A 13,610-nucleotide genomic window follows, 5' to 3' on the forward strand; every position below is an offset into this window, starting at 1 on the left:
CCGTGTGTTTGTCTGTTTCACAGGAGGTTTTGGATAACACCAGCAATGCCATCTCTCAAATCTCCTACAACGGACGGAGCGCTTCTCCATGACGGCTGCCCACACACACTTGACAGCACAGTTCTTCACTCTGATTGGCTGAGTCAGGCTGACAGCTCTTCACTCTGATTGGCTGAGTCGAGCTGACAGCAGAAGCAGAGACGGCATCCACAGGACATCCTGCAGACGCAGCGTCAGATAACAGTATTGAGCAGACAGACAGCCAATCAGTGTCCAGTTACCTGATGACCTCAGGAGAGGTCAGTGCTGAAGACCTTGACGACCAGCGTACAGAAAACAGATATTTGAGTCCGAAACAAGCATGCAAACGATCTTCTCTCTCTCTTTCTGTATCTCTTTCTCTCTTCCTGTATCTAGATATAGGGAATGTTGAATCTGAAATTGTAATCCTGATATTGTATGGTATACTGAATGCTTTTCTCCTGACCGTATCAAATGCACACTGTAAAATGCCTGTAAAGATATTTATTAATTTACAGTATTTTTATATAGGGGCTTCATATGAAAATGAAATAAAAAGGTCAAATGTTATTTGTGGCACAGTGACTGATGATTAAACCATTAACACACCAAAACACGTTACTTTACACCGTGTGTGTGTGTGTATGTGTGTGTGTATATATATATATGAAACAACAGATACAAATGATAATCAATAAATAATTAATTTAAAAAACATTTTTAACAAAAAAGAGAAACGTAAAAATGGATTCAAATGACAAAATGAATGAAGAATATATATATATATATATATATATATATTAGGCTGTCAAAAGATTAATCGCGATTAATCGCATCCAAAATAAAAGTTTGTGTTTACATAATATATGTGTGTGTACTCTGTTAATTATTATTTATATATAAATACACACACAAGCATGTATATATTTAATTATATATTTATTATTTTGATATATAATACATTTATATTTATATATTATAGATTATATAAATGTATATAAAGTATTTACATGCAAATATTTCTTAAATATATACATGAATGTGTGTGTATTTATATATAAATAATAATTAAAAGAGTACACACATATATATTATGTAAACACAAACTTTTATTTTGGATGCGATTAATCACGATTAATCTTTTGACAGCCCTATATATATATGAAACAACAGATACAAATTATAATTAATAAAAAAAAATGAGAAAATGAGAAATGTAAAAATTGATTAAAATGACAAAATGAATGAAGGATATATATATATATATCCTATATATATATATATATATATATATATATATATATATATATATATATATATATATATACTTATTTTCCATAAGTGTTGTAATATTGCAGTCTCCAAAATATATATTTTTAAGTAATTAATTATATTTTACATTTGATTCTAATTATCTTTGTTAATATTAGTGATGTTAATTATGAAACAAAAGCAAAAAAATGGGAAAAATATTTTTTTTTAATTATTGTTATTATTTATTTATTTTTAAGTGTAGTTCTCTTCCTCTCCGCCAGTGGTCGCACATCACTCCGCGCGTTTCGCTGCTAAACACACGAGCGAACGCACCACGTGCTCCTCCACATGTGTTGTTCGGCATGGCGAACTGGTCTCAGGAAGACGGCGCTACGGAGCCCGTCAAAATCCCCGCGGATGTGTCAACAATAGAGCATATATCTAGCGGAAATGTCACGACGAGACCCGGTGTAAATTCTGTGGCGGTTCCGTGTCTCATCCCGTCGTTCGCGGACGCGGTGAAGCTGCTGAACGCGAATTACTCGTGCCTGGTGCTGGACACGCACCGCAGACACATCGCGCTGCCGCCCGTCTACCTGCGGAAGAAGCGGATCGGCATACAGGAGGAACTCAACGCCGAACTGCTCAAATTCTCCAGCAGGTAAAACGAGAGACTGGCAAGAAAATACCATGGTAAATGATGGTAGTGCCGTGGTGTTTTGATGTATACAGTATGGCACTGAATTATACTTCGTTAACCATACACACTAATAATCATTATACTTCAAGAGTTCAGTGCTTTCTGTATCATGGTAGAGTCAATAAAACCATGGTATTGTCTTAATCGCTTTAAAAATTCTCTAGTACTTTTTTGTGTCATTGCTGCTGCTTGATGTGAGAATCACATTTATATAACAATAAGTTGTCATAATTTAAGACTAGTACAGATACAGGCAACTAAAAGAAGTAATAGTATGGGGCCCTTACACTTGTAGTGCACTAGTTTGATTATGACTAGCATGTAAGTTACACCGATCAGGCATAACAACACTGATGATCTCGTCATCTCCTGTTAGTAGGTGGGATATATTAGGCAGCAAGTGAACATTTTGTCCTCAAAGTTGATGTGTTAAAAACAGGAAATATGGCCAAGCGTAAGGATTTGAGCGAGTTTGACAAGGGCCAGATTGTGTTGACTAGACGACTGGGTCAGAGCATCTCCAAAACTGCAGCTCTTGTGGGGTGTTCCCGGTCTGCAGTGGTCAGTCTCTATCAAAAGTGCTCAGAGGAAGGACCAGGTGGGCGGCCGAGGCTCATTGATGCACATGTGGAGCGAAGGCTGGGCCGTGTGGTCCGATCAAACAGACGAGCTACTGGAGCTCAAACTGCTCAAGAAGTTAAAGGGTTAGTTCACCCAAAAATTTAAATTCAGTCATTAATTACTTACCATCATGTCGTTCGACACCCGTCAGACCTCCGTTCATCTTCAGAACAGAAATGAAGATATTTTAGTTGAAATCTGATGGCTCTGAAAGGCCTCCATTGGCACAATGCACGGTTCCCTCTCAAGACCCTTAAAAGGTACTAAAGACGTCGTTACAAAGTCCATCTCACTACAGTGCTTCTACAATAACTTTATGAATCGGCGAGAATAGTTTTTGTGCGCAAAAAACCCCTAAATAACGACTTATATAGTGATGACGATTTCAAAACACGGCATCATGAAGCTTCGAAGCATTATGAATCACTGAGTCGAATCAGCAGTTTGAATCGCCAAATTTCAGCAGTTTGGTGGTTTGACACGCGATCCGAATCATCATTCGGCTCACTGATTCATAACGCTTCGAAGCTTCATGATGCCTTGTTTTGAAATCGTCATCACTATATAAGTCGTTATTTAGGGTTTTTTTGCGCAAAAAAACTATTATCGGCGATTCATAAAGTTATTGTAGAAGCACTGTAGTGAGATGGACTTTGTAACGACGTCTTTTAAGGGTCTTGAGAGTGTAAAGTGCATTGAGCCAATGGAGGCCTTTCAGAGCCATCAGATTCCAACTAAAATATCTTCATTTGTGTTCTGAAGATGAACGGAGGTCTTACGGGTGTCGAACGACATGAGGGTAAGTCATTAATGACAGAATTTTCATTTTTGGGTGAACTAACCCTTTAATGCTGGTTCTGATAGAAAGGTGTCAGAATACACAGAGCATCTCAGTTTGTTGTGTATGGGGCGGCACAGCCACTGTCCAGTCAGGGTGCCCATGCTGACCCCTGTCCACCACCCAAAGCACCAACAGTGGCACGAGAGCATCAGAACTGGACCACAGAGCAATGGAAGAAGGTGGCTTGGTCTGAAGTAGGGGTGCACCGATCCGACTTTTTCAGTCCCGATACCGATGCCTGGGCTTTGTGTATCTGTCGATACCCGATACCGATCCGATATATTTTTGAATTAATAATAAACTGTATATCTTCCACCTTATACCTTCCTTGAAGAGACTAAAGGCACCAGACTTTACTAACTAAACATAACTAAGACAAAATAACAGATGTATGTAAGGTGTTGAATTCTTATTTATTTAAAAAACAATTGTGCATTCAAATCTAAAATAGAATGTAATCTAACTTCTTTAAATAAATAAAATGTAGCAGTGGAAACAAAAAACAGTGTATTGGTCAAACATACAATAGTAATCTGACAGTTACCAAACATTTTTTACACTACAGATAATTGTTTTGGTATATAATCATATCAATATTAAAAAGTAGCATTACAAATTAACAAATAGTCTAATTTTCTACCATATGCAATTTAATAAAAATTTTCAGCTAGCTAATAACAACTTTGTTCTGGTTTCACCTCACTACAGATTAAATGATTGTAGGCTAGGCCTATTTATTTTACTACACATTGTCAACAGAAATAAGCTGAAATACTGTTGATAATTATAAATAATTCTTACTACCCACTCTTGCTAAAATGGGTAAGCACACTTGTGTTCTCATTTCAGTTGCGTTCTGAGTAAATTAATAAACTGAGTTCATGAGTTCAGTGTTGGACAGATCAGTTGTTCTGGCCAGTCGTTAAAATGATTCGGTTCAAAGGAGTCATTAGGTCACGAATCGGACATTAGCAGACGCGTTGTGTGCGAATCCCGTCTGTTAGAACATTGCGAAAGATGTCAACACACAGAAAACACTTCATAACTGGATATAATTTGTCTCCCGCTTATTGAAAGTATGCTTTATGTCAGCTGGTCAGAGAAGAGTCAATGTTTTTTGAGCGCAATTCACACCCAGTGATAATTCAAGGACAAAATTGTCCGAATGTGTCACGTGCAACATGGTTTCGGTCTTCCGAGCTTTTGATTTGGATTAATATGTGAAATATGAGAGCGAACACTGATTATTTTGAAGACCCAGAGAGCGCGCGCGGGGGAGGAGCTCTCAGATCGGTCTCTCTGTCACTCAGTCACAAGCGCAGCATCTGTTCTACATCACTCGTAAATCACAATAACTCATCAAATTAGGCTTTGGCCGTCAAAAAAATGTCAATGCAGGAAAGACCCTGACTTTGCAGTAATACCCTCAAAACAGCGACGAACTAGTTGACGTGGCAAGCGTGAAATATCTCCTCCACACAGCCGACTCTCTGGCTCGCTCCCTTCTAGCATGCGACACACGTGAAGCTGACGAATGACGTAGGTTCTGCTGCGACGGAAAAAAACACCTGGATCGGCTTGTGGATCTGTTAATTTTTCCGATCCCCGATCCAGCTATTTTGTCAGTATCGCGGCCGATATCCGATCCTAATATCGGATCGGTGCACCCCTAGTCTGAAGAATCACGTTTTCTTTTACATCACGTGGATGGCCGGGTGCGTGTGCGTGGCTTACCTGGGGAACACATGGCACCAGGTGCACTATGGGAAGAAGGCAAGCCGGCGGAGGCAGTGATGCTTTGGGCAATGTTCTGCTGGGAAACCTTGGGTCCTCCATCCATGTGGATGTTACTTTGACACGTCCCCCCTACCTAAGTATTGTTGAGACCATGTACATCCTTTCATGGCAACGGTATTCCCTGGTGTCTGTGGCTCTTTCAGCAGATAATGCGCCGCCACAAAGCACAAATGCTTCAGGAATGGTTTGAGGAGCACAACAACGAGTTTGAGGCGTTGACTTGACCTCCAAATTCCCCAGATCTCAACCCAATCGATCATCTGTGGGATGTGCTGAACAAACAAGTCCGATCCATGGAGGCCCCACCTCGCAACTTACAGGACTCAAAGGATCTGCTGCTAACATCTTGGTGCCAGCTACCACAGCACACCTTCAGGGGTCTAGAGGAGTCCATGCCTCGACGGGTCAGGGCTGTTTGGGCAGCAAAAGGGGGACCAACACAATATTAGGTCATAATGTTATGCCTGATCGGTGTAGCAGAAAGTAATTATTTATAACTATTAAACTGTTATTTATTCTTTCTGCTGTACAGTAAAGCATTTTGCCACCATATTTCGGTCATCATGATCAGGGTGATGATTAGATGTATAAATATAAATATAAATATGTAAAATATTATTGTGAAAATGTTTTGTTTCTTTTGCTACATTACTCTTTTTAGTGCTGTACTGTAAGATGATGTATTTTTTTTTTATGTGTACTATTTATTATTTAAATCTTTATCTGTCATTCACCCAAAAACTCTTGAAAAATTTCTGTATGAACATTTATTAATATAGATTCAGAGTAAGGAGTTTAAACAGGCGTTTGTTCTCTGCTTTCGCAGTCAGAATGGGGTTCCTATGGCGTATGACAACATTAAAATCATAGGACAGCGTGGAGATATTTATGACGATCATGGATTTATTCACTTCAGCATCGAGGCGTCATTCGTGATGTTCCAGCCGAAGAAAGGGTCGAAGCTCGTGGTATGTTTCCCAAGATCTTCATTTGCGTGGGTCTGAATGCGTTCTTGTATCTGCTCTGCCTGAAGGTGTGTGATGGTGTGTGTTTGCTGTCGCTCAGGGTGTGATTAATAAAATGGGCGTGGGTCACGTGGGCTGTCTGGTCCACGGCTGCTTTAACGCGTCGGTGGTGAAGCCCAGTGTGCTGAGCCCCGAGCAGTGGAGGGACTCTGGCCTGACTGTGGGACAAAGCCTGGAGTTCGAGGTCTTCCAGCTGGACGCTGAAGCTGCAGGTGTTGTCCTGATCAGAGGACGGCTGGAGAAATCCAGGTACGCTGATCGAGACTTCTAAAGTTAAGCAGTGACTTTACAGATTGGCTCTTTTCTTTGGAAGGCAGGGCTTAGTCCGCCGTATTGCACGTTGCACTTTCTCCCATTCATAATAATATGAGTGCACCGTCTTTATTTACAATCTTTGCCTGTTAGTAAAAAGGAAGAGATAAGCCACTTGAGCTGAGGCGCTACATTGACCTGCCACAACATTGAAGAGCACCGAAAAGAGGTGTGCAATATTGACAAATGATATCTCAACACTTTCTGGGATTTTATTGATTTTGTTCTGGTAGAGACATTTTTTGGAATCCATTCTGATTCTGGAATCAATGGAGTCGATACCATGAATGAATAGTTTCCTCACTTTTGTTTTTTTTTTAACAAAAGATTGAAGGAACCTAGTCCCGGAGTGACCACAGGATATAAGGATGTAGAAAGTATCCTTCTCTGAAGCTTTATTTGAATATTTCAGTGTGGCATACCATAAAGCTAAGTTGTTAAAAATACATTCTAGTGATGTCACTACGCAATGACGCAAAATAACCACTGAATAAATAGGGCTTTTGCGGAAAAAAAAAAGAGCTCAATCATTTTTCCAGCATCCATTTTTATATCCATTTTTGGCTATTGTTACATTATATGATCAAGCTCTTATACATGTAAATGCTTCTAAGCGTGACAAGGCACAAGAGAATGCGCTGTCTGTCTGTGTGTGTGTGTGTGTGTGTGTGTGTGTGTGTGTGTGTGTGTGTGTGTGTGTGTGTGTGTGTGTGTGTGTGTGTGTGTGTGTGTGTGTGTGTGTGTGTGTGTGTGTGTGTGTGTGTGTGTGTGTGTGTGTGTGTGTGTGTGTGTCAGTGTCAGTGTCAGGTCTGTGAGGCTGCGTCTCATGTCAGCTAATCGAGGGACACTCTGACACACACACACACACTCGACGCACAGACAGACTCGCGTCAGTCTCCTGCTCACATCGAGTTCTCTTTTGCTCATGAACAAACAATAACAACAACACAGAGAATGTTTTCTCATATTAGGAGTCTTAAATTAGTTAAATAACATCTTAAATGAACTTAAAGAGTTTTGAGGAAATGAGCCGTTCTTAAAGTGACAGCAGCACTGATGATGCCGGTCATTAATGCACATCAAAGAACAGCGGGAAGAGAGAAAATTGTAGCTTTGATGATTAATATGTATTTCATTTATTATTCATGCAGTTAAGAAAGGTGTTTGATAGCTATTACATTTCTGTATATGTCTAACAGGGAAGGCCACAGGTAAAAATAACATTTATTATAATGGGTTTATGTAAAGATTGTTTTAAGTTCATTTAAATTAAAAGTAGTTTTTTTTTAAAGCCTAATAAATGTTGAAATTGGGAGCTTTCAGTTATACTGTAATGTAAATTGAAGAGAAATTAAGAAAATTAAGCTGGTATGAGATTCTGTCCGCAGATAATGTAGATGATGCTTCTGAGTGTCTAATGGCCACAATCGATAAAGTCAAAGGCAAATTCAGTAAGAATGTAAGATTCTCTAGAAAGAAACAGAATTTACCCTGGCTAAATGAACAGCTATGGAAGTTAATGAAACAGAGGGACCATGCCTTGAAAACAGCACTCAAATCTGGGTTGGCTCATGACAGAAGAACTTTTCAGTGTTTACGTAACAAAGTTGTAAATGAATTGAGAAAAGCAAAAGCGAAATTCTTCATCGAACTTATAAATGATGCTAAGGGGAATAGTAGACAAGTCTGGGCGAATATTAATAAAATACAAAAGAAAAATACCAACAAAGGAAATAAAGATATTGAATTACAAGTTCAGGGGAATTTAATTCAAGATAAGCATCAAATTGTTAGTGTGTTCAATAATGTTTTCATAGATTCAGTTCAAGATTTAGCACAAGGGTTTAGTGCATGAAATCGGGATATTCTGCCATTGAATTATAACTTTCCTGTTTTTAATATTTCTGAAGTATCTGAGTCTAATATAATACAAATTTTGGGCCAGCTTAAGAGTTCTATGGCTAAAGATGTTTTTGATTGTGATTCTATGTTTTTCAAAAAGTATACAAATGTTTTTAGTACACCCTTTACTCATCTGGTTAATTTGTCAATAAAACAATGTTATTTTCCGAATGCTTGGAAGTCAGCAGTAATAACACCTATTTTTAAGAATGGTGATCCTACTAATGTAACCAATTACAGACCTATTAGTATTCTTCCAGTGGTTTCCAAAGTAACCGAAAAGGTAATTTGTAGTCAGTTAATAGAGTATTTAAATCTTGGTCATTTTCCATTAAATCCAATGCAGTTTGGATTTAGGGCACGTCATTCTACAGAGACAGCAAACTGTTATTTGGTTGAACAAATTAAATCTAGTCTTGACAGAGGAGGTGTTGTTGGTGCTGTCTTCCTTGATTTTAAGAAGGCTTTTGACACTGTTAACCATAATGTACTTTTATCTAAATTGTCAAAGTTTAATTTTTCTATTAATGCAATAACATGGATGGAATCATATCTAAATTTAAGGAAACAATGTACAAGAATTAATGGTATATGCTCTTCCTTTCTTGATTGCACTATTGGAGTCCCACAGGGATCTACACTTGGGCCAATTTTATTTAGTTTATACATTAATGATTTGCCCACAGTGTGTCCAGAGGTTCAGTTCCAGACGTACGCAGATGATACAGTAATTTATACTTATGCTAAAACAAAAGAACAAGCTGCTATCAAACTGACTGCTGCACTGAACAAAATCTCAGATTGGTTAAATCATTCATGTCTCACTCTTAATGTGAGTAAAACTGTGGGAATGTATTTCTCTATTAAAAGAAATGATAAGCATCAGCCAGATATTTTAATTAAAGGTAAAGCAAAAAATATTGTTAAGCATTTTAAATACCTGGGTATGATTATAGATTCAAACTTAAATTTTAAGAAACATATTCAAAAGGTTTCTAGATGTGTTAGAGCAAGCTTAATGATTTTTAGGAATATTAGGCATCAATTACCTCTGACTGCTGCTAAACTTTTTATGCACACAATGATTTTTCCGCATTTATCTTATTGTGCTACAAGCTGGTCTCAAGCAAGTGTAACAAGTAAGTTTTAGATAAAAAAACAAGGAGTTATCATCACTGCCTTATCATCAGACATTATAAATTATTGACGTTTGATAGTTTTTTACTCTTTGCAGATATGTGTTTGATGTATAAATTAATTCATGATCTTGCGCCACCACCTCTTAAACAGTGTATGACTTTCTGTAAAGACAACCTTAGGGAAACCAGGGCATCCGTTAGAGGCGATTGTTCAGTTAAATTTAAGAAAACTACCTTTGAACAATCAGCGTTCTCATATAGAGCAGCAGAAAGATGGAACTCATTGCCTGTTCATATTAGAGATTGTACATCATTTGGTACTTTTAAAACGGAACTTAAATCATGGTTTAAGAAAAATCAATCGTGTGATCATTGATTTATATATATATATTTTAATGTGATTTAACATTTGTGATATTATGATATGATATTGTTAATTGTCTATTTACTCTTTTTTTCCCCCCCTCTCTCTTGGATTGTAATTGAATGCTGTAATTGTATTGAACATCATCCTGCCCAGGGACCACAGATGCAAATTAGCTACTTAGCTAACTCTGGCACAACATTTGTGTTGTGCATGGTCCCTGTTAAATAAATAAATAAATAAATAAACTAAACTAACGTCATCAATGTTTCATAGAGACATTATTATCAGTGATACTGGCCTTCATTCATGAAAAGAGGCCATTACAACACATATTTAAAATATACTGTCTTTAAATTGTTTATACATTAATTTGGAGAGTAACTGAAATTATTACAATATCAAAATATTAAAAACTAAAAATATTAAAAACTTGCGATTAATCGTGATTAATTACAGAAAAAATGTGATTAATTACCTAATTTTTTTACCGATTCCCAGCACTTATATATATAATATCTCACTATTAGTGAGCGAGAGGCAAATTAATGATTAATTCTGTTGAACTGAAAAATGCTCTTAAAGAGGAGTCGATTCCAAAGTTTGGAGTCACATCCATCAAGGGGAATTGACTCCTCTTTAAGAGATGAAGTAAAAACAGGCAATATTGTGTCTAAAATATTGTGTCTAAAATGTAAGTCACTTAATATTAATTTCTTGTTTATTGAACAATGTCGCATTTCTAATCGTGCTGAAATGTGGAGGAAAAAACTCTGTGTGATATACCTTTTATCTTGAATTTTGGGAGCATTATAAATCATTTTAACAGACTAAATCACGCAGTGTTAGTATGCACTCTAAATGCACAAGCGCACTAGTCTAACCTACTAGAGTACTATCAGAGTATCGTGCGCTCTTTGTAAAGTGAGGGACATACTCTAATGTCAGATTGCATATCGTTAAAACAACAACAACCCCTAACATCAAAACAGCATTTATTGATTGATTTTTGTGATAAAATTGACCAAATTTGAAAGCTGAGACTTGGTTTGATATCAAAATTAACTAAGCATATCGCGGATTATTGGATGGGAGATGCTACAAATAATACTTGAGTGAAAATGTGTTAACACATCAACTGAAAACAGCATAGACTAAAAGATCTCGGTTCATCAAAAAGTAGCTTAAAGGGATAGTTCACCCAAAATGTTTAATTGTCATTTACTCACCCTCAAGTTGTTCTAAACCTGTATGAGTTTCTTAAGAAGATATTTTGAAGAATATGTGTAACCAAATTGATGATGGACCCCATCGCTTTCCATAGTATAAGGGGAAAAAATGGTTACCGTCAACTGTTTGGTTACCCATATTCTTCAAAATGTCATCTTTTGTGTCTTCTGTTTACCCGTTGTAGTTTAGACGCTGACACAGTCAAGGCTGAAAACTGAAGAAAAATCAGTGCTGAATTAAATCAGTCAGATGATAACCTTTTCAAGTGTCCAGTTCGTTCTTGGAATAATGTGACATTTTGACCTGACTTTATGCTAAGAGATGCTGATTTATGCTCGTTTCATTTACTAACAACAGTTTGTTGGTGACTTTCAGAGTGCAAGAGCTGGTGAGCCAAACCGAACGAAAGGAATCCACTGTAGAGTCCTCTACAGAACCAGAAGCCACGGAAGATGCGATCAACAGCCCAAAACCCAAGAAGAAGAAGAAGAAAGACAAGCGCGAGAAGGAGTCTGCGGTGGACGAGTCTGTGAACGACAGCAGCCTGCAGCAAACGACAGAAAACAATGAAACGCCTGTGGACACAATGGAGGTGGACTCCAATTCAAACGGACATCACAAAGAGAAAAAGAAGAAGAAGAAGAAAGACAAACGTCAGGAGGCGGATGAGATCTCGCCCTCTGAGCTCCCGGCGAGCGACTCCAGCGGGTATTTGAGCGATAAAACCAGCAGAAAGAGAGCGGCGGAGAGGGAAGACACCGCTGAAATCATGCCTGCTGCTAAAAAGAAGAAAAAGAGCACGTGATTTCTGTCACAGAGCATTTAATGAACTCTCAAACTGTGTGATTTATATTTACAGAATAAATGCTTTTTCCTCTGGAGTATTTGTATTTTTATTGTTCCACCTGAAGAGGGCAGCATCACTCTTAGAAAGGGAGGTTCTGTTGGGGTTGATCTCATTTTAAAGAGGTCTTTATGCCAAAAAATTGGTTATTTCATTTTTTTCTAGTGATACAAGCTGATACAAGTTCATAAAATTTAGTTAATATAAAAAATGTATTTAAAGCTAAATCCATAAAACGATCCCATTGTGGGAACTCTTTTCTTCTAAGAGTGCATTTAACTTCCTTTTTGCAGTTAAACACACATCTTCCCAAAAAGTCCATAAGCATCTCTTCAGACTTTTTGTGCTTATGGTAAAACAAAGGAATGAGATAATGTATTATGTATCTTTTAGCTTATGTGCAGTTATTTTTGTGTCAATGACATGCAATTTTTAAAAAGAAAATTGAATTAAAAATGATTTTCACACCTATGACATGAATACACCTCGTCAAACATTAGAATTCAAATAATTTTCATATTTTCTGAGGGTCCTAAAGTCAAAAATTTGAAAATTGTATAGCACTTGTGACGCTTCTATTATTAATTCTTAAGCAGTTTTTTTTTTAAAATTGTATAATAAAGTGTATTATTGTACAACTAGCATGTTGGAATACTTTTATGCAAAACTAAGTGGTAGAATTTTTGTGTAATTATATTTTAATGATCGGTGTGTAAATGTAGATTTGTTGAAGTTGCTCCAAGTTCTAAATGATCCTTAAAGCAACTGAAACGTGTGCCTTAAAATGCTCTACATTTTATTTTTCAGTGTTCACTGAATAACCCCATTAAGTTTCATTTAGTTAAAAATATTTTTGTATTTATTATTTGTATGTTTTTTCTTTCAATGTATTCTGACTGAAATTATTATGGGCGTGTTTAATAGTGAGAATGTCTGTATGAAGATGTTTAATAAAGTTTAAAATAACATGCTGGAAGCCATTTTGTTGTCCTGACAAATCATGAAACGGGAAAACAAACTAAATTTAAATAACGAGTCAAAACATTATCAACCCTCCTCATGATTCACTATGCTACGTCTATTATAAGTGTTTATATTTTAGACCTGGCGGGATGGTTTTCGCGGGAAATTGCTTGCGTCACTCGCCCGTGTGTGTCTAGTCATTAGGGCTGGCACAAATTTCACAATTCGATTTGATTCTATTCAATATCGATTATTTTGGATTTATATCAGGTAGAATACATGGCAAATTTTCTCAAGGAAAACAAATCTCTGAACTAATGCTGTAAACTGTGGGAGTCAGTTGTAGTTGTCAGTTGGTTTTTTTCTGAGGTAAATGTGATGTTACATGACATTGTTTACAAGCCGTTTTACTAACGTCTTTCCATGTGACATGATACGGATTTTGGTAAGTTGTACTGTATCTTTTAACACACTTTCAGATGCTGTAACTGGTATTAAAGCGGTTCACGTACGCTCCGCGCTGCTGCTTCTCTTGAGCTGAGCTGCGAAAGAGAGATCTCACACCACAGCGCCATAACAACATTTATGTTTTTGAAT

General features: G+C 37.2%; 2 protein-coding genes across 12 annotated transcripts in view; both read left to right on the forward strand.

Moving 5' to 3' along the window:
* The window catches only part of tmem196 (transmembrane protein 196), a 43,349-nt gene extending 42,603 nt beyond the window's left edge, over positions 1-746 (forward strand). For 7 of the 11 annotated variants that reach the window (XM_079828874.1, XM_079828877.1, XM_079828876.1 and 4 more), the window contains one exon: positions 24-590. In XM_079828874.1, the coding sequence (XP_079685000.1) occupies positions 24-92 (69 nt within the window). In that variant the 3' untranslated portion in view covers positions 93-590. Of the gene's footprint in view, positions 1-23 lie in introns of all 11 variants that reach the window. The other 4 variants (XM_079828884.1, XM_079828880.1, XM_079828883.1 and 1 more) reach the window with 2 other exon arrangements.
* An 852-nt stretch (positions 747-1,598) lies between these two features.
* On the forward strand, positions 1,599-13,029 carry polr1f (RNA polymerase I subunit F). The gene is made up of 4 exons (XM_079828392.1): positions 1,599-1,936; positions 6,061-6,202; positions 6,300-6,508; positions 11,582-13,029. The coding sequence occupies exons 1-4, from the start codon at positions 1,638-1,640 to the stop codon at positions 12,009-12,011; spliced, it is 1,080 nt and encodes a 359-aa protein (XP_079684518.1). The 5' UTR covers positions 1,599-1,637; the 3' UTR covers positions 12,012-13,029.
* The last annotated feature ends 581 nt before the right edge of the window (positions 13,030-13,610 follow it).

This window comes from Gobio gobio, assembly GCF_949357685.1.
Source record: "Gobio gobio genome assembly, chromosome: 11".
NCBI classification, from domain to species: domain Eukaryota; kingdom Metazoa; phylum Chordata; class Actinopteri; order Cypriniformes; family Gobionidae; genus Gobio; species Gobio gobio.

Coding starts and splice junctions, on each gene's coding strand:
- polr1f (XM_079828392.1), top strand. CDS start 1,638: ATGGCGAACTGGTCTCAGGAAGACGGCGCTACGGAGCCCGTCAAAATC. Junction 1,937..6,060: donor CTGCTCAAATTCTCCAGCAG/GTAAAACGAGAG, acceptor CTGCTTTCGCAG/TCAGAATGGGGTTCCTATGG. Junction 6,203..6,299: donor AGAAAGGGTCGAAGCTCGTG/GTATGTTTCCCA, acceptor GCTGTCGCTCAG/GGTGTGATTAATAAAATGGG.